General features: G+C 33.2%; 1 protein-coding gene and 1 long non-coding RNA gene across 8 annotated transcripts in view; one reads left to right on the top strand and one right to left on the bottom strand.

The window, feature by feature from the left end:
• LOC141449658 (otoferlin-like) overlaps positions 1–18370 on the top strand; it is a 40927-nt gene extending 22557 nt beyond the window's left edge. For 3 of the 7 annotated variants that reach the window (XM_074119288.1, XM_074119287.1, XM_074119286.1), the window contains 8 exons: positions 6567–6734; positions 7179–7327; positions 7958–8088; positions 11819–12009; positions 12147–12373; positions 14054–14235; positions 15691–15791; positions 18146–18370. In XM_074119288.1, coding sequence (XP_073975389.1) covers positions 6567–6734; positions 7179–7327; positions 7958–8088; positions 11819–12009; positions 12147–12373; positions 14054–14235; positions 15691–15791; positions 18146–18326 — 1330 coding nt within the window. In that variant the 3' untranslated portion in view covers positions 18327–18370. Of the gene's footprint in view, positions 1–6566; positions 6735–7178; positions 7328–7957; positions 8089–11818; positions 12015–12146; positions 12374–12547; positions 12641–14053; positions 14236–15690; positions 15792–18145 lie in introns of those variants that run through there. The other 4 variants (XM_074119289.1, XM_074119290.1, XM_074119291.1 and 1 more) reach the window with 4 other exon arrangements.
• On the bottom strand, positions 12357–15814 carry LOC141449665 (uncharacterized). Its single transcript, XR_012455635.1, has 4 exons — positions 14337–15814; positions 13559–13682; positions 12962–13472; positions 12357–12639 (listed from the first exon to the last, which is right to left on the bottom strand). It is a non-coding gene; the product is annotated as an uncharacterized lncRNA (long non-coding RNA).
• Positions 18371–19750: the final 1380 nt, after the last annotated feature.

Here is a 19750-nt window from a genome sequence, read left to right as displayed (position 1 = left end):
AAAAAGTTTTATTTATTTACTTATACGTCGGGCTTTAGTCCCATACAATAACAGTATTTCCTTTTTCTGGCCTTAAGATTTTCCTCTCCACATCCATGCAAGATCAACGTCAAAGAATATAATACTCAGAATAGTTAAAAGTGTGGTTAGGTCAAAAGAATTAACTCAGTTTTAATGTTATTAAGTTTTCTGATGATAAAAAAAAGAAGTTCTTTACCTTTATTAATGACCATCCTGACGCAAAATTGTAAAGAATACTACACAACTTTAAACTTAACAGTTCTGGCTAATTCCAGTAAAACTATTAAACAAAATTTATGTAATTTGAGGCTCAGTAACTTATTTATTTTAATATTTTTTAAAATTTATTTTGTAATTTACAATCTGTATAAATTAAAACTGTCCGGTAGGACAGTTGTATAAGGGTTGATCATCAAAAACTGCACGAAAAAGCGTAACATTGAAAAACAACCAACTTTGACAATTTTTTTCTCTTTTTATATAACAAAAACTTACAGTTTAAAATGTTAAGTATAAGGGTTGATTAAACGCCAAAAGGTACACAAATCAGCGAGTACCCAACATCTTGTTGTTGTTGTTCTTCTTCTTGTTGTAGTTACCTTTTTTGTAAACTGCGTAGCGCCTAAACGCGACAACCGATTTTCATGAATGAGGTGTCATTCGATTCAGGAATTTATGTAGATGTGCCTTTTGGGGGTCTCGACGCTGTACACCGAATGGGAGAGGAGTTAGCCCCCTTTATGTAAGGCCCCCTTCAAAATTATTATTACTAATTACTCTGTAAATCTTAGCCCGATTTTGATAAAATTTGGTAGGATGATGGGGTTAGGGCTCCCCTATGTAACATTAAAGCGACGATCAGTTCTTACACTTGTTAAGGGGAAGTATAGAAATCGTTTCAAATTACCGACACGTGAACCGATTTTCATGAATGAAGTGTCATTCGAATCAAAATTTTGTACAGATTTGCACTTTAAAAGTCTCGATGCTATGCCTCTTAAGGAGGGGAGTTTGCCCCACCAAGTAAGGCCCTTTCTAAAACTATTATTACCAATATTTCTATAACGGTTTGTCCGATTTTGATAAAATTTAGCACGAAGAAGTGATTAAAACTCCTCTACGTGGCTGTGAAGTGCCATCGTGCTCTTACACCTACTAAGAGGAAGTACTGCAATCGTTAAAATTATCAATGAGTGAACCGATTTACATCAATGAATTGTCGTTCGATTCAAAATCTTTCCCTCTTTGCCTTTGAAGGAGAAGTATTGTAATCGCAGTTTATTTTTCTTACTCCTCATAAAAGAAGTTCTGAAATCGCAGTTTAATTTTGCTATTTACGTACAAATACCTTACCATTTTATTCAAAACGCTTTCTAAAAAAAAATTGTTATTGAGGAGGTTTAGGGACCGCAACTATAATCATTCTTTACAAAGATCTCTCCGATGGTAATTACGGTCACCTTATCAGGTTATAATGATAGAATTGCTTATTCCAAACTTTAAAAAATCTGTAAAGCAGATATGTAACTTTGCAAAATAGACAAAAAATGAAAATCTATCCAAAAGGTACAAAAATCTCCTTAACAAAAACTTACAGTTTAAAATGTTAAGTATAAGGGTTGATTAAACGCCAAAAGGTACACAAATCAGCTAGTACCCAACATTTCATTCATGCTTAGTTGATATAATTTAAGTAATTTTGCTGCATTAACTTTTCCTTCACATTTTTTAGAATTTATTAGATGTCACAGACCCTTATGCTGGCCAGTTCGTTCGTAATATTTTTTTGTTATAATTATGCTAAAATGTTTATTATATCTTCGTTATTAAATAGGTGCTTTATTTTAACACTATTCCAAATCATTCTTCTGATTTATCTTTAATATGCCCTCTATTCTGAAGCTGTCACGTATACATGCATGTAAAAATAGAAAAAGACAAATTTATTGTCGGCTACTGTTTTTTGAATCACGTATTTAAAACAATATTTTAGTGTTGAATTCGTCTTACTGAAATATTCGTGAGCACAAATGACTCAGTTAATAAATAAGTAGATTATTAAACATTCATTTCTCGATTGTAATTAAATTTAGTCCCCCTAATTTTACTTATGGTAAAATACTGGAATAATTAGCTGTCCTAAAAGTATGCTTATCTTATTTATTTTATATTACATATATATAACATTGTGGGAAGAACATCTAGATTGAGAATGTAATTGAAGAAAACTATATTATTTGCGATTAAGCCAGATAATTATTACCTATTGTAATAAACGTTTGACTACTACATCTTTATGTAGTAACAATTACATTAATCGATGAATGAACTTAAACCGACGATTTTTATTTAAAAATAAAATTAATAAATAAATAAAATTAACAAGCATTTTTTTGAAAAGTGTGAATTTTTTTACCCTCATAATTTTTTTTATTTTTTATATAGTTTTCTTTTTAACATGTAATTAATAATTTGATTATTATAGATTAATAGATATTAAAATCAATCTACAGTGCTACTTGAACAAATATTTTGTAGATAAAAATGGCCAGCATAAGGGTCTGTGACATCTAATAAATTCTAAAAAATGTGAAGGAAAAGTTAATGCATTAAAATTACTTAAATTATATCAACTGAGCATGAATAAAATGTTGGGTACTAGCTGATTTGTGTACCTTTTGGCGTTTAATCAACCCTTATACTTAACATTTTAAACTGTTAAACAATAAGTAAATAGGAGGTGAATGAGATGAACTGGAGCGGGAAGAGCAGGAGGAGAGAAGCTACCCAGCGGTAGAATTCTCTACATGAGAGAGGAGAATATGAAGAGGAGAATACGAGAGAAAAGAGGAAAGATAGGAGAATAATGATTTAGGCCTTCAGCCTACAAGGAAGTCGCGGGGCCACTGGCGATTCAGTCGGCGAGGAGTATTAGGGATGACAGAAGAAGTGAGAGACAGTACAAGAGGATTAGAACTAGTCGAGAGAGTAGTGTGGAATTTTCGGTATTTAGCCTTAGCGTGTTAGTCTATGAAGGGAACGTTGAGGTCGTTGTGAAGAGTGAGGTTAGTCACGTAGAAAGGAGCGTCAGCTATCTGTCGGAGGAGTTTTGACTGAAATGTTTTGACCTGTCCGTATGTTTGTAGGTTTGACTGAACCCCACAACTCTAGTCCGTAAATCCACATAGGTTTGAGGATAGTATTGTATATTAAGCGTTTGAGTTCAATGGGCAATTTGGAGCGTCGTCCAAGTAGTCTGTAGAGTAGTTTCGCACGTTTCGTCATTGCTTGTCTTTTAAGTCTAGTGTGTGGGTTCCACGTGAGCCGTTTGTCTATGTAGAGCCCAAGGTAGCGCTCCAGATTTGTATAAGGAAGAGAATTGCTATTGAAGAGGACAGGTGGACAGGAGTCCCGTCGGAAAGTAAACGTGGCATGCTGGCATTTCTGTGAGTTCATTTTAATCCGCCACTTCATGGCCCAGGATTCTATTTTATGTAAGTGTGTCTGTAATTTGTATGAAGCTGATGTAGGATGTGTAATTGAAGCTAATATGGCTGTGTCGTCTACATATGTACAGAGTAGTGTAGAGGGTTGTACAGGTGCAGTAACTTATAGTAAACAATTTTAATTTTGAAGAAAATTATGTTAGAATTTTGAGAACAATCGTCTTGTGTATTTTCACATCAATAATATTTGAATAAATTGCAAAATTAACTTATCTTCCATTTTTCTTTGAATTTTTTCGTTCCTCAACGCCATTAATTCCTCTTTTTTGCCTAAACTATTCTATCCGTCAGGCGATGGTTCCACTATCTAGGGCCGCAATTAGTGAAGTGAATTTATGTTCCATGCTGTTTTGCTAAATTCAATCGAAACCCAAATATTGTTAGAATAACGTTTAAGGTATGTAATTTGTACGACGAAATTCTAAAATACTATATAAGGGTTGATCGTCAAAAACTGCACGAAAAAGCGTAACGTTGAAAAACACCCAACTTTGACAATTTTTTTCTCTTTTTCTATAAAAGATAAAATTCCCAAATTTTCTTTAAATTATAGGGCAAACCCACCTTTATGACTGTAATTTTTTTGCAACCACCCAGACCTAATAGATTTCGAGAAAAAAGTTGCCGAAAATGAGCAAAAACGGCATTTTCAGAAATTGTTGTTGTTCTTGTTCTTCTTGTTGTTGTTGTTACCTTTTTTGTAAACTACGTAGCGCCTAAACGCGTGAACCGATTTTCATGAATGAGGTGTCATTCGATTCGGAATGTTATGTAGATGTGCCTTTTGGGGGTCTCGACGCTGTACACCGAATGGGAGAGGTGTTAGCCCCCTTTATGTAAGGCCCCCTTCAAAATTATTATTACTAATTACTCTGTAAATCTTAGCCCGATTTTGATAAAATTTGGTAGGATGATGGTGTTAGGGCTTCCCAACGTAACATTAAAGTGACGATCTGCTCTTACACTAGTTAAGGGGAAGTATAGCAATCGTTTCAAATTATCGACACGTGAACCGATTTTCATGAATGAAGTGTCATTCGAATCGAAATTTTGTACAGATTTGCACTTTAAAAGTCTCGACGCTATGCCTCATATGGAGGGGAGTTTGCCCCACCCAAGTAAGGCCGTTTCTAAAACTATTATTACCAATATTTCTATAACGCTTTGTCCGATTTTGATAAAATTTAGCACGAAGAAGTGATTAAAGCTACTCTATATGGCTGTGAAGTGCCATCATGCTCTTACACCTACTAAGAGGAAGTACTGCAATCGTTAAAATTATCAATGGGTGAACCTATTTACATTATGTAATGAATTATCGTTCGATTCAAAATCTTTGCCTCTTTGCCTTTTAGGGAGAAGTACTGTAATCGCAGTTTATTTTTCTTGCTCCTCTTAAAAGGAAGGTCTGAAATCGCAGTTTAAATTTGCTTTTTACGTACAAATACCTTCCTATTTTATATAAAAAGGCTTTCTCAAAAAAATTGTTATTGAGGATGGTTTGGGGACCGCAACTATAATCATTCTTTAAAAAGATCTCTCCAGTGGTAGTTACGGTTCCTACTTAACACCTTATCAGGTTATAATGATAGAATTGCTTATTCCAAATTTAAAAAAAAACAGTAAAGCAGATATGTAACTTAGCAAAATAGACAAAAATGAAAATCTATCCAAAAGGTACAAAAATCTCCTTAACAAAAACTTACAGTTTAAAATGTTAAGTATAAGGGTTGATTAAACGCCAAAAGGTACACAAATCAGCAAGTACCCAACATTTCATTCAAGCTTAGTTGATATAATTTAAGTAATTTTGCTGCATTAACTTTTCCTTCACATTTTTTAGAATTTATTAGATGTCACAGACCCTTATGCTGGCCATTTTCATCTACAAAATATTTGTTCAAGTAGCACTGTAGATTGACTTTAATATCTATTAATCTATAATAATCAAACTATTAATTACAGGTTAAAAAGAAAACGTTATAAAAAATTAAAAAAATTACGAGGCTACAAAATTCAAAAACTTTTTTAAAAAAATGCTTACACCAACATACATCAGTGATTTCGATTATTTTATTTTTAATAAAAATCGTCTGTTTAAGTTCATTCTTCGATTAAAGTAATTGTTATTTTATGTAGTAGTCAAACGTTTATAATAATAGGTAATAATTATCTGGCTTTATCGCAAATAATATAGTTTTCTTCAATCACACTCTCAATGTAGCTGTTCTTCTCACAATGTTAAATATATGTTATGTAATATAAAATAAATGAGATATGCATACGTTTAGGACATCTAATTATTCCAGTATTTTACTATAAGTAAAATTAGGGGGTCTAAATTAAATTACAATTGAGAAATGAATCATTATTGTTGAATAATCTACTTGTTATTAACTGTGTGTTATTTGTGCTCACGAATATTTCGGTAAAACGAATTCAACACTGAAATATTCTTTTAAATCCGTGATTTAAATTTAAACAGTAGCCGACTCTAACTTTGTCTTTTTCTACTTTTGCATATATATGTGACATCTCAGAATAAAAAGCAAATTAAAGCTAAATCCGAAGAATAATTCGGAATAGAGTTAAAATAAAGTACCTATTTAAAAACGGATATAATATACATTTTATCATAATTATAACAAAATAATATTATGAATGAACTGGCCAGCATAAGGGTCTGTGACATCTAATAAATTCTAAAAAATGTGAAGGAAAAGTTAATGCAGCAAAATTACTTAAATTATATCAACTAAGCTTGAATGAAATGTTGGGTACTTGCTGATTTGTGTACCTTTTGGCGTTTAATCAACCCTTATACTTAACATTTTAAACTGTAAGTTTTTGTTAAGGAGTAACGTTTAAGGTATGTAATTTGTACGACGAAATTCTAAAATACTATTAAGTTAAAGAAATATCTACTAATGTCAATTATAAAAATATGTAGCTCACTTAATAGCTAAATTATTTATAATATTTCAGTAACCTTAATTGTTATAAATATTTCCTTCACTAATATTAATAACATTGTCATAGATGTTTTGAACTAGATGCAACGTTGCCTTTTGATTCATTGGTTACCATTAGAATTATGGATTGGGATCGTGGCGGTAATGATTTAATTGGAGAAACAGTGGTCGATGTGGAGAGTAGATATTTTTCAAAACATCGAGGTACTTGTGGCATTTCTCAAATTTATAATGAGTGAGTTCAGTGTTTACGATTTTAACAACACAAACATTATACGCTTTAAGGTTACATTCCATATTGCAGCAATAATCCCAGGGCAGTCCCAAGCCAAACTGTAATCCATCTCTATCAGCTTTATTTTTTTCTATCAACTCTGGTACAGGGTCCTAGAAAGTCTAAATCTGAGAGTAGCACGTCTGGGATTTAAACTCTGGATCTCCTCCGACTTGCTAATCCACCACGCTACTAATTCAGCAAATCTCTTACCTATTTACACTTACCACACTTTTTTTTAAAAAAAACTTTTTTTATTTAAATTAAATTTACGTTCAGAATAAGGGTGATAATTTCTCTCCATCACTGATCTAATGTTTTATTGTTTCTCTTTCACATTATTTATTTATATTTAATCCAAGAATATCATTCAAATTATAAATAAAAGGCTTTGATAATTTTTAGGGATGGCTATAACAAGTGGAGAGATGTCATGAAGCCGACGCATCTTCTTGAAAAATTATGCCACCATTACCACCTTGACTTACCACAATATGAAGGAAACACCGTCATGGTAGCCAATTCCAAGTTTTCTGGAATGTTATCAAAAGAAGGTGAGCGAGTTATTAATTTTAATCCTTACTTGGTCCAGGTGGTCATGAGTGTGGCTTTGTAAGTGGGAGGTTCCCAGTTTGAATAATACGTATGGCTAATTTTAATTTTTTTAGAAAAAAATTGTTTATAGTAAAGTATGTACTTTCGCTCCCGTCCACGATTCCTAATTGGTAGTTGGATGTTAAGCCCCGCCTGGAAAACAGGCGATTACTTTAATTTACTTTTTTTAAATAACAAATTCTACCAACTGTGACAGACTGCCAAAATTCGTGCATTCGGCCGTTATAAGTTCTTTCTTATCATTCTATATCAAAGGTGAAGACAAAGAGGGGAAAAAATTCATTTTATTTTCTTTTTGGTTGAAGGTAACGAGTGATCTTATTTTTAATTGTGTTAAACACTTATAGTTTATTTATTTAAACGTAGGATTTTTTTATTTTTGTTGATAACTAATGTGCAAAAATTATTATCTCTTTAATTATAATGTATTTATTGCATCTTGTAAGATTGAGGTAAAAGTTGATTCAACTTATCTATGCAGGATTGCTGATACATCCATAAGAACTAGGTTAAATACAGGTATTAACTTCCTCAGCTAATGATAATCATTTTTGTTTTTCTTAATGCAGATCCTCGTGAATGCGCAGCGTTAACCGCATTAAAACATTGGGATACTCTAGATTCTATTGGCTGTTCATTGGTTAAAGAACATGTAGAAACACGTTCATTGTACGATCCAAAGTATCCAGGGGTAGAACAAGTAAATATTATAAAATAAATTCTTTAAAAAAATGTCTAAGGTGAATCGGCTTAAGCGAGTTAATTGAAGTATTGGGTTGGCTGAAAAGTAATAAACACATGCTTGTTTGACGCGAAGAGCTTCAAAAAGCGCGCGAGGTGGCTTTTGGAAGTCACATTTCCTCTAATTACGTACGCGTAGTTTGAACTCGCTGCGTTCAGCCAGTGTATTTTTTAGATGCCGAAGTATGGACACGTGTACTGGTGCTATGTCACTGCGAAATAAACAGCGTGCTGTTATCGACTTTCTTTTGAATATTGTGACAAGGGACGAATCATGGGTCCATCATTACGACACCCAGAAGAGAAAAGGCAAAGCACTGAATATCGACATGCGTCTTCACCTCGGCCGAAAAAGTTCAAAACACAATCGTCCGCTAAAAAAAATTCTTCTGACTGTGTTTTGAGATGCTCACCTAGTTTATGTGACCGATTTTCTGGAACCAGGGGCAACGGTAAATTCTTCTCGGTACGTACACCAATAATCTTGCAACATGACAACGCTCGTCCTCACACCTCGCGCAAGACTACAGAGGCTCTGGAAAAACTGAAGTTTGAACCAATTTCACACTCTCCTTATTCCCCAGATCTTGGCCCCTGCGATTTTTATTTGTTTCCACTACTCAAGAGAGACCTCAAGGGTAATCACTACTCCTCAGACGAAGGGGTGAAGGCAGCTGTCAATTCCTGGATTCAAGAAAAGTTTCACGTTGGTAGAAATGTATTAGCGGTAATGGTGACTACATTGAAAAGTAATACATAATTGTAAAGCTTAAGAATTGTACTTTAATATACTTTTTGTCCGAACTTGATAACTGTTTTCTTTCCCTCTCTCCTAGCATTTCTTTTCAGCCAACCCTCGTATTAGCTCAGACTTCCGAAAAATGAACATAAATTAAAATATTTAATTATGTAAAAACAATTATTATCATCACAATTTTAATTAATTATAAAAAAAAACCATACGGCGTGGAGCAACACCAGACGATGTATTTTTTTTATTTTGGCGATGGTCATTAGCGCCCACGACGTTGTAATATTATTATTAAAACTAGGCAGTGAAGAACATCCTTCTACATTATAGAATTGACGATTCTCTAATAGCATTTTTATTTATTTATTTAATACCTGAACCTATAAAAATACAAAAGACAAGCCAAAATATTTCAAATCTTTACTATACAATAATATACACAAATTACTGTGATGTACAAATAAATAAATAAATGAAATATAAATCACAGACTGAACCCTCACTAAATTTAACCTAACAATAATACAATTTACTTCAGTAAATTCTCTTACACTATAAAAACAGTTTGTTATTAAACAATTTTTTTTTTTAAATTATCTCAAATTTTTTAATTTCCAACTGTCTTATATTCACTGGTATTTTATTAAAGATTCTTATGGAAGCATAATTCGGAAGTAAATCCGATTTCTTTAACCTTGTCGCAGGTAAGGAATTATTTCCTTTGCTTCTTACATACGAGGGTCGTTTGAAAAGTCCGTGCAAAGTCAGAGAGATAGCACCACTGGCGCGTATCGAGGTTATGTTTAGTTAGTAACATCTCTTGGAAGAACACACACCAAGTTACAGCCAGATCGGTCTATTTCTTTGTGTTTGGCATTCGTTTGAATCGAGGAAGTCGAGTGATTTTCAAAAAATGGACGAAAAAGAATTTCGTGTGTTGATTAAACACTACTTTATGAAAGGCAAAACGCCTCAGGAGACTAAAGAGAAGCTTGATAAACATTATGGTGACTCTGCACCTTCGATTAAAACAGTTTATGAGTGGTTTCAAAATTTTCGGAGTGGCCATATGGGCACAAGTGACGCTGAACGTTCTGGACGCCCTGTTGAGGTTACTACTCCAGAAATCATTGATAAAATCCATGATATGGTGATGGATGACAGAAGAGTGAAGGTGCGTGAGATTGCTAGTGCTGTGGGCATCTCGAATGAACGGGTACATAATATTTTGCATCAACATTTGGACATGACAAAGCTATCCGCAAGATGGGTGCCGCGATTGCTCACGCTTGACCAAAAACGAAATCGTGTGAAGTGTTGCAGCTGTTCCAGAAGAATCCGCAGGACTTTAAGCGTCGTTTCGTCACTGTGGATGAAACATGGATACATCACTACACTCCTGAGACCAAAGAACAATCTAAACAATGGGTTACGAAGGGGGAATCTGCGCCAAAAAAGGCGACGATCGTTCCTTCGGCCGGAAAGATTATAGCGATTGTCTTTTGGGATTCGCAAGGAATAATCCTCATCGACTATCTGGAAAAGGGTAAAACTATTACAGGTGCATATTATTCATCGTTATTGGACCGTTTGAAAACCGAGCTGAAAGAAAAACGCCCACGATTGGCCCACAAAAAAGTCCTTTTCCATCACGACAACGCACCAGCTCACACCTCAGCAGTTGTGGTCGCAAAATTAATGGAAATAGGGTTCCAACTCGTTTCACATCCCCCCTATTCTCCAGACTTGGCTCCCTCGGACTACTATTTGTTCCCCAATATGAAGAAATGGCTGGCGGGAAAAAGATTTTATTCAAACGAGGAGGTGATTGCAGAAACGAATGGCTATTTTTCAGACTTGGACAAATCCTATTATTCGGAAGGGATCAACAAACTAGAGCAGCGTTGGACGAAGTGTATAAGCCTAAAAGGAGACTATGTTGAAAAATAAAAAAGGTTTACCCCAAAAAATTAAGTAGTTTTTATTTTTGCACGGACTTTTCAAACGACCCTCGTACATATGTATGTTATATTCGTGGCTGATTTTCTCTAGTTACTACCCCTTCATTACATTTTTGCCTCAGAGCCAGAGAGAGAGAAGGCAAAGTCATCATCTGCCATTGTTGGAAAAGTGGTTTTCCGCTTTCATAATTTTTTTTTTGCAACATCACTTTAATTGCTTTTTTAGTCTGAAAACCGAATTTGCGTCACGTGTAAATTTCTATAACCCTATCTGTAGTTCATCCTTGATTGGAATAGAGCGAAATATGCTATTCTTTACTCTTCTAAAGGAACTTCATTTCTTAATTTTCTCAATAGGAAAACTAATTAACTAAACTTTTCTAATAGGATTAGGGTTAGCGACTCTCTAAGCTCGCTGCTATTCAACTTGTATTTATAACGACACGAATAACACTTTTCTAAGAACAGTAGTCAGAATGTTGCAGTTCTTTTTATCATATTTAAAAAAATTGAGAACTTTATATTAAAATTGCGATTCCGATTGATCGATCTTTATAAAAACCTTATTCTCTGCAAGCATCTAACCTGAGTATCCAATTTGAACTTTTTACAATTTTCAATTTTTGGGATAAATTGGGAAACCATGTACACGGGTACACAGAACTTTTTATAAAAACCTTCTCTTGAGGTATTTCTAAACGGATGACTCCGATGAAACCTCAATACTAAAAATCAAATCTTATTACAATCCCTTCTCTTTAATGAACACTAAAATTTACAATTTTTTAAACAATGCAATCTCTGAGGATGACCTAGTTGCTAGTGAAGAGCTCGGTAAAGTAAAAAAAAAATATTTCTTGGCCATAATTATCCATCATTCTTTTTTGTAAAAGCTGTTGGGATAATGAAATTATTGTGTCGCTTTTTTAATGGAAATAAAATTTCATGTATTTTAATACAACTTTTAATAATTTTAGGGTAAATTAGAAATGTGGATAGATATATTCCCAAAAATAGCCACCCATCAAATTCCACCAAAAGTAAATATTGCACCGCGAGAACCAATCGATTTTGAATTAAGAGTGATTGTTTGGTCAACTTCTGGTGTAGTGTTGAAAGATAAGAGCGTATTTCATGGTAAACTTCATACTGATATTTACATTAAATCGTAAGTATGGAATTTTTGTTAATAAAAAAAATTTGAACTCATTTTAAGAAATAGCTCCGGGCGCCAATAATATTAGATGTGGATTTGCCTTTAAATTAATTATAGATAATCATTTTCATGTTTTAATTCAATTTTAGATGGTTGAGAGGAAAAGAAGATTTACAGAAAACTGATGTACATTTTAACGCAATTAAAGGTGATGGAATGTTCAATTGGAGGTTTTTATATAATTTTTCTTTTATTAGAGAAGAGAGATTAATTACTTTTATGAAGCCTAATGAAAATGTTCAAGTTAATAAAGTACCTCCCATAGTGTACTTTCAAATATGGGACAATGAAAGATTTCGTCCAAATGAATATTTAGGTAACTGATTTTGTGTGATAAATTTACCATTTAAAATTATTATTTTCATATTCCTTAGAAAATTAATCAATTACTTTAAATTTATTTATCAGTTATTTATGTTAGATTTTTTTTTTTTTTTTTCTGGACACACATCATTGATTCCATCTGCCATAGCACTAACTCCTGTTACAGGTTATTTTACTTCTATCGCAAGTGTAGCTTAACCAGTGCAAGTCAACGTCTCTACACTTCACTGATGAATCTCTAAAATGGGGCTCGCATAGCTGAAAAAAAAAAAATAAATGTTCTTAATTATTTCTTTTACTTGTTCTCTGCAGCTTCAGTTGAATAATATAACTGTTACGTTATAACTAGTGTTATAAAATGATTAAAGGTTTCAGAAAACTATACGGTGCACCTTAAGGCAGTGGTCCCCAACCTTTTAGTACCGAAGAGCATATTCCAGATAGCCGATGATATAACGGGCACCATTTATTTTTTAAAGCTAAATTTATAATTACTTTCAAATCAGTAATACAAATAATGTATTAAATATATTTAATTTAACATTACTTTAATATGTGTGACTAACTAAAAATACTATACCAAATAAGTTTTATTAAAAGTTCATGTGATCTTTTGGACTGAGCATCAATGTCCAGTGCCTCATAATCAGGGTTGTAGGCTAATATTCCTGTCTGCATACAATCATCAAGTCGGTAATTCGAGATCTAAAATTGATTTTACTATGTTCATAGTTGAAAACCATGATTCGCATAAATATGTGAAAGTGAGGAACGATTTTTATCTTACGTGCTGCAGTTTTTTTTAAAAACTGGAAGCCTTTTTTTGTCAACCAGGTTCCAAAAGTGTTGCATCTGTTACATAGGATTTCAGTACAATATGATTTTTAAGATTCAAAATCTCAAGTTCTGAAATCTTCAAAATCTATCAATTTAATTTATTTTTAATAAAAATGTTTGCTTAAATTTCAAATATTTTGCTTCTTTTTTTTTGTTTTTATTACATAGTAGCACTTACCAAACTGCTGGCGGGCCCCATGGCGCCCACGGGCATATGGTTGGGGACCACGGCCCTAAGGTAATATCTTTTCCATCTAATGTTTATGGATATGGTTTTATTAAAAAAGCGTTCAAGAACATTAATAAAAGTTTTACGATTTAGAATAACGCACATACATACCAAGTAACTCCCTTCATTCAGTCAGAAAGTGTAGTTGAGAGTCATTAACAAAAAAATGAAGTCCAAATTTGTGCACTAAACTGGATAATCTATGATAATGAAAGTCCGAAACCGGTCAGAGATTCTGTAAACGATGGATAAAAATCAATGAAATTAAATATACTCATTTAGAATTTTTCGCAATTTATTTTTTAGCTAGAATTTTCCCAAATATACAAAACATACACTTGCATTTATAAATGCGCAAAACATTTTAAAAAGCAACTTTTTAGGTCTTAGGTACGTCGGAAAAAAGGATATTTCTAGAGAATTTAATGTTTAAAATTTAACATGATTGAATTAATATGTTTACCAGTGTTAAAAAAAAATCTATATATATAAAAATGAATAAATCAATTTCTGATTATTGTAATTTTTGTTATTTTAATTATTATTTCAATAGATATAAAAATCTGAAGATGGTGTTGTCTCAATTAAGTGAGAAACATTTTACAGGTTCTTTAGCTATTGATCTAAATACCATGCCACTGCCAATGAAAGAGATAAGTAGAAAAATGAAATCACTGTTTTCTGAACAAACTGAGAAAACAATTGATTTGTTTGCGGCGAGACATGTCCGAGGGTGGTGGCCATTTATGACGAACATGCCCAAGTACGGAAAAAGAATCAAAGTGGTTGTAAGTGAACTTTAATTATAACTTTAGATATTAGATTTCCCTTGTAATTTACTAATATTATCATATACTGAGAATAATAAATACTTAACAAAGATTTTTACTTTGTTTCCTTCATATTGTTAATTTCTATCACTCTTGTTTTTGAGATCTACTTTTTTTACCAAGAGTTTTTTTTTTCTTCCTTTCCTCCTCATAAGAGGGAGCATTGCGGTCATGTGAAATTTAACTTATCGTCGTTTCACTAATTCCAAGCTTCAGGATCTCTAAATCAGAAAGAGTTATATAAAAAAAAATTCTGTCGACAAAATTTCAAGAAGCTTAAGCTCAATTTTATGTTTGGTATTAAGAAGCACACAGCAACTAGCTAGCAAATCCCATAACGGCAATACATATATATAAAGATTTTTAAGTCCTATGCTATAGGATATGGTCCTAAGGACCATGTCCTACATGTTATGTAATCTTCTCTAAACTTGCCTTCGACTGTACAAAGATACCGTTTCTCCAAAGCTTGAAAACAATTTTTTAGTCTAGTAAGAACTCTGTGGCCCAGTTAGTGTGCTCACACTCCTGTAGATTTTTTGTTCAGAGAATTAAGAGCACTTTTTATATCCAATGACAAACAATGATTTCTTTCAAAAAGGTTAGCCTGAAATGTGGGCAAATTCTGATGCAACCATAAATTGCTAGCATCAACCATTTTATTAATAATGACCCTACTGAAAAGTTCAATTATAATCAAGTGAACCCTTCTTCCATTTTTCGCTTCTTCCCTTTCTCCCTTCTTTCCTTTTTCCCTTCTTCCCTTTCTCCCCTCTTCCCTTTCTCCCTTCTTTCCTTTTTCCCTTCTTTCCTTTTCCCTTCTTCCTTTCTCCCCCTCCCTTTCTCCCCTCTTCCCTTTCTCCCCCTTCCCTTTCTCCTCTCTTCCCTTTCTCCTCTCTTCCCTTTTTCCCTTCTTCCCTTTCTCCCCTCTTCCCTTTCTCCCCTCTTCCCTTTCTCCCTTCTTCCTTTCTCCCCTCTTCCCTTTCACCCCTCTTCCCTTTCTCCCTTCTTCCCTTTTTGCCATATTCATAAACAGATCCTAGTAAATCGGGCATTTGTAATAATTTCACCCCCCTCTTAAGGATTGCCCTTAACAGCATCGCTTTCAACCATTCACACCCAGTTTCCAGCAATAAATAGTGAGGCAAGAAAAGGCAACACGCTCTCTTCAACAAACGCATTGGGACCGCTTGAACCTGCTCAGTGTAATGTCAAGAACAAAGCTCGGCACCATACAGAAAAGTTTACAATTGCTTTGTAATTGTACATAGTATCCCAACCATTTGTTGCTATGCATTTCTTACGGAATGAAATAGTGCGTGCAAAAAATTCTAGGATGAGTTAAATTTGATGCCCAGTTAAACATAGGAAAACACTAATTTATTTATGAATAATTGTAATTTTAATGCTCAGGGACTAGTTGATTTGGAATTTTCTCTTCTCACTGCCGAAGAAGCTGAAAGCTCACCAGCTGGAAGAGGAAGGAATGAGCCTGAAGCACTATCAATACCTTTGTAAGTACTAATATAAACTCCTTAACAAAAACTTACAGTTTAAAATGTTAAGTATAAGGGTTGATTAAACGCCAAAAGGTACACAAATCAGCAAGTACCCAACATTTCATTAATACTTCATTAATATTTAAATAATTCTACTGCATTAATTTGCATTAATAAGTTATTTTTTAGAATTTATTAGATGTCACAGACCCTTATGCTGGCCATTTTCGTCTACAAAATATATGTTCAAGTAGCACTGTAGATTGACTGTAATATCTAGTTATCTATAATAATGAAACTATTAATTACAGGTTAAAAAGAAAAACGTTACAAAAAATTAAAAAAAATTATGAGGCTAAAAAATTCAAAACTTTTTTTTAAAAGAAACTTCACCAACATACATCAATGATTTTTAAAAATCGTCGGTTTAAGTTCATTCTTCGATTAAAGTAATTGTTATTTTATGAAGTAGTCAAACGTTTATAATAATTATCTGGCTTTATCGCAAGTAACATAGTTTTCTTCAATTACATTCTCAATGTAGGTATTCATCCCACAATGTTGTATATATGTAATAAAGTAAATAAGATATGCATATTTTTAGGGCAGCTAATTATTCCAGTATTTTACTATAAGTAAAATTAGGAGGTCTAAATTAAATTACAATCGAGAAATCAATAATTGTTGTTGAATAATCTACTTGTTATAACTGTGTGTTATTTGTGCTCTCGAATATTTCGGTAAGACGAATTCAAGACAGTAGCCTTCTCTAACTTTGTCTTTTTCTACTTTAACATGCATGTACATATATGTGATTTATCATAATTATAACAAAAAAATATTATAAATAAAGTGGCCAGCATAAGGGTCTGTGACATCTAATAAATTCTAAAAAATAACTTATTAATGCAAATTAATGCAGTAGAATTATTTAAATATTAATGAAGTATTAATGAAATGTTGGGTACTTGCTGATTTGTGTACCTTTTGGCGTTTAATCAACCCTTATACTTAACATTTTAAGCTGTAAGTTTTTGTTAAGGAGATTTTTGTACCTTTTGGATAAATTTTCCTTTTTGTCTATTTTACAAAGTTACATATCTGCTTTACAGATTTTTTTAAAATTTGGAATAAGCAATTCTATAATTATAACCTGATAAGGTGTTAAGTCGGAACCGTAACTACCACTGGAGAGATCTTTTTAAAGAATGATTATAGTTGCGGTCCCCCAAACCATCCCCAATAACAATGTTTTTGAAAAAGCGTTTTGAATAACATAGGAAGGTATTTGTACGTAAATAGCAAAATTAAACTGCGATTTCAGTACTTCCTTTTAAGAGGAGTAAGAAAAATAAACTACGATTGCAGTACTTCTCCCTAAAAGGCAAAGAGGCAAAGATTTTTTAATCGAACGACAATTCATTGATTTAAATCGGTTCACTCATTGATAATTTAAACGATTGCAGTACTTCCTCTTAGTAGGTGCAAGAGCATCAGCAACGTAGAGGAGCTTTAACCACTTATTCGAGCTGAATTTTATCAAAATCGTACTAAGCGTTATAGAAATATTGGTAATAATAGTTTTAGAAAGGGCCTTATTTGGGTGGGGCGAACTCCCCTCCTTATGAGGCACGGCGTCGAGACTTTTAAAGTGCAAATCTGTACAAAATTTCGATTCGAATGACACTTCGGTCGGTTCACGTGTCGATAATTTGAAACGATTGCTATACTTCCCCTTAACAAGTGTAAGAGCTGATCGCCGCTTTAATGTTGCGTAGGGGAGCCCTAACCCTATCATCCTACCAAATTTTATCAAAATCGGGCCAAGATTTACAGAGTAATTAGTAATAATAATTTTGGAGGGGGCCTTGCATAAAGGGGGCTAACTCCTCTCCCATTCCATGTATAGGATCGAGACCCCCAAAAGGCACATCTACATAAAATTCCGAATCGAATGACACCTCATTCATGAAAATCGGTTCACGCTTTTAGGCGCTACGTTGTTTACAAAAAAGGTAACAAGAAGAAGAACAAGAAGAACAAGAACAAGAACATTTTTTGAAAAAGCCGTTTTTGCTCATTTTCGGCAACTTTTTTCTCGAAACCTATTAAATCTGGGTTGTTGCAAAAAAATTACAGTTATAAAGGAGGATTTGCCCTTTATTTTAAAGAAAATTTGGGAATTTTATCTTTTATAGAAAAATAGAAAAAAATTGTCAAAGTTGGGTGTTTTTCAACGTTACGCTTTTTCGTGCAGTTTTTGACGATCAACCCTTATACAACTGTCCTACCGGACAGTTTTAATAAAATCCATTTTCCTACATCGCCTAAAAACATATAAAATAACTGTTCATATTATTTTATTATAGACGTCCGTCCATGAAGTGGTCTGTCTGGATTGTTCCACTAAGAGCCATTTGGATTTATGTTTGTGGATATCACAAGAAGAAGATAATTATATTTCTCATTATTTTAGCTTGGATGCTATTTTTCTTACTTTTTGTTTATTCCATTCCAAAGTATACTGTGAAGAAGATATTAAATGCTTAAAAAAACTAAATAAAGTTTATGGGGTACAAAAATTATAAATTTTTACTGGCAAATTTTTCGTACAATTTATTCCAGTATTAATCTTTATGGAAGTAGCATAACAACAAAGTGACAGCAACTTACAGAAGACTAGCTAAATTTTACACTTTTACAAACAGTAAGCATGATGTTAGAATATTCATGATATAAACATAACCATGGTACTGAATTGAATGTCACAACGTACCTACTCAGCCACTAAATAAATAAGATGTACCATTCTTTATAAAAATGCCTTAATTAAAGAAATGATTTATTATATTTATTTAGTTGAACCTAGTTGGTAGTTGGACGTTAAGCCCCGCCTGAAAAAATAGGCGATTACTTTACTTTACTTTACTTTTATTTAGTTGAGCGTTCCGTTGATTAACGAGCGCAATAATTCCTCTCTCTAGATTTAGGTTTCGTTAGAGTGTCTATAAAAGCAAAATCCACTGCGGACTAAAACATTCCCATCATTCACCCTAAGACTTCTACATCCTTCCCCAAGAAAGTGTGCACTTCTATTCCTTAATCTCGTGCAAAAAATGGATCAATATGTGTTCAGACGGTTCCTCAGAGCCAGAAAAGAAAGTACTTAAGATTAAGTTTTTTAAGGGTCCATTCCATGAAGAAATATGCATCTATTTTGATGGTGTGGAAGGTGTTGTAATGGAAGGTGGCATTGGTGAGAGATATAGTCAGAAGCAACGTACACTCCAAGTATGGATGGGATCCAAATTTAGAATTTCTAAACATTTGGAGTATTTTCAACCATCAGCAGTGCAGTAAATGTAGAGCAGGCTAAGGCTTTCTTTGCCGTTTTCCAGAAAAGTTGCTCTAAATTTGAATGCAATCCCCAGTCACTACTAAATCTCTTCTTTCTCTAGAAGAATTTTTTCCATTAATGTTTCCCGTTGGGAGAGCCATTCTTGAACTGAAGAGTCAATATGAAGTCTAGACTAGGTTGCTACTTCCATGTACTATTGACTAGTTTTCAACTAGAATACATTCAATCCTTAAAAAAAAGCAATATTCATCGACGAATATTTAAAAAGAACTGACGTCTCAGTGCCAAAAAAGAAATCGAGACGGTGTCACATGACTTTATTTAAAATCGGAAAATTATGGCATTTGTATACTTAATTCGTAAACAGACTATTCCTGTAATTTGCGGCACTGGGAATGGTATAGTCTTTCACAGTAATGAATTCAGCATCTCATGGATAATTGTTATGTTCTTTCGATTGCAGTAAGTAAATTTGCTGAAGATACCTTTGGTTCCCTCAGAGGTAAGGTCATTTTAATGGAGGGGAAAAATACCGTGATGCAATGAAACTATTGAGAACCATAATATATTTTTTATTTTTTGAAAATGCAAATCAAGTGCAGAACAACTTCCCTTT

Source organism: Rhodnius prolixus, unplaced genomic scaffold (genome assembly GCF_049639745.1).
Source record: "Rhodnius prolixus isolate KJV_2025 unplaced genomic scaffold, Rpr scaffold_2, whole genome shotgun sequence".
In the NCBI taxonomy this organism is placed as follows: domain Eukaryota; kingdom Metazoa; phylum Arthropoda; class Insecta; order Hemiptera; family Reduviidae; genus Rhodnius; species Rhodnius prolixus.
This window is presented reverse-complemented; position numbering and strand designations above follow the sequence as displayed.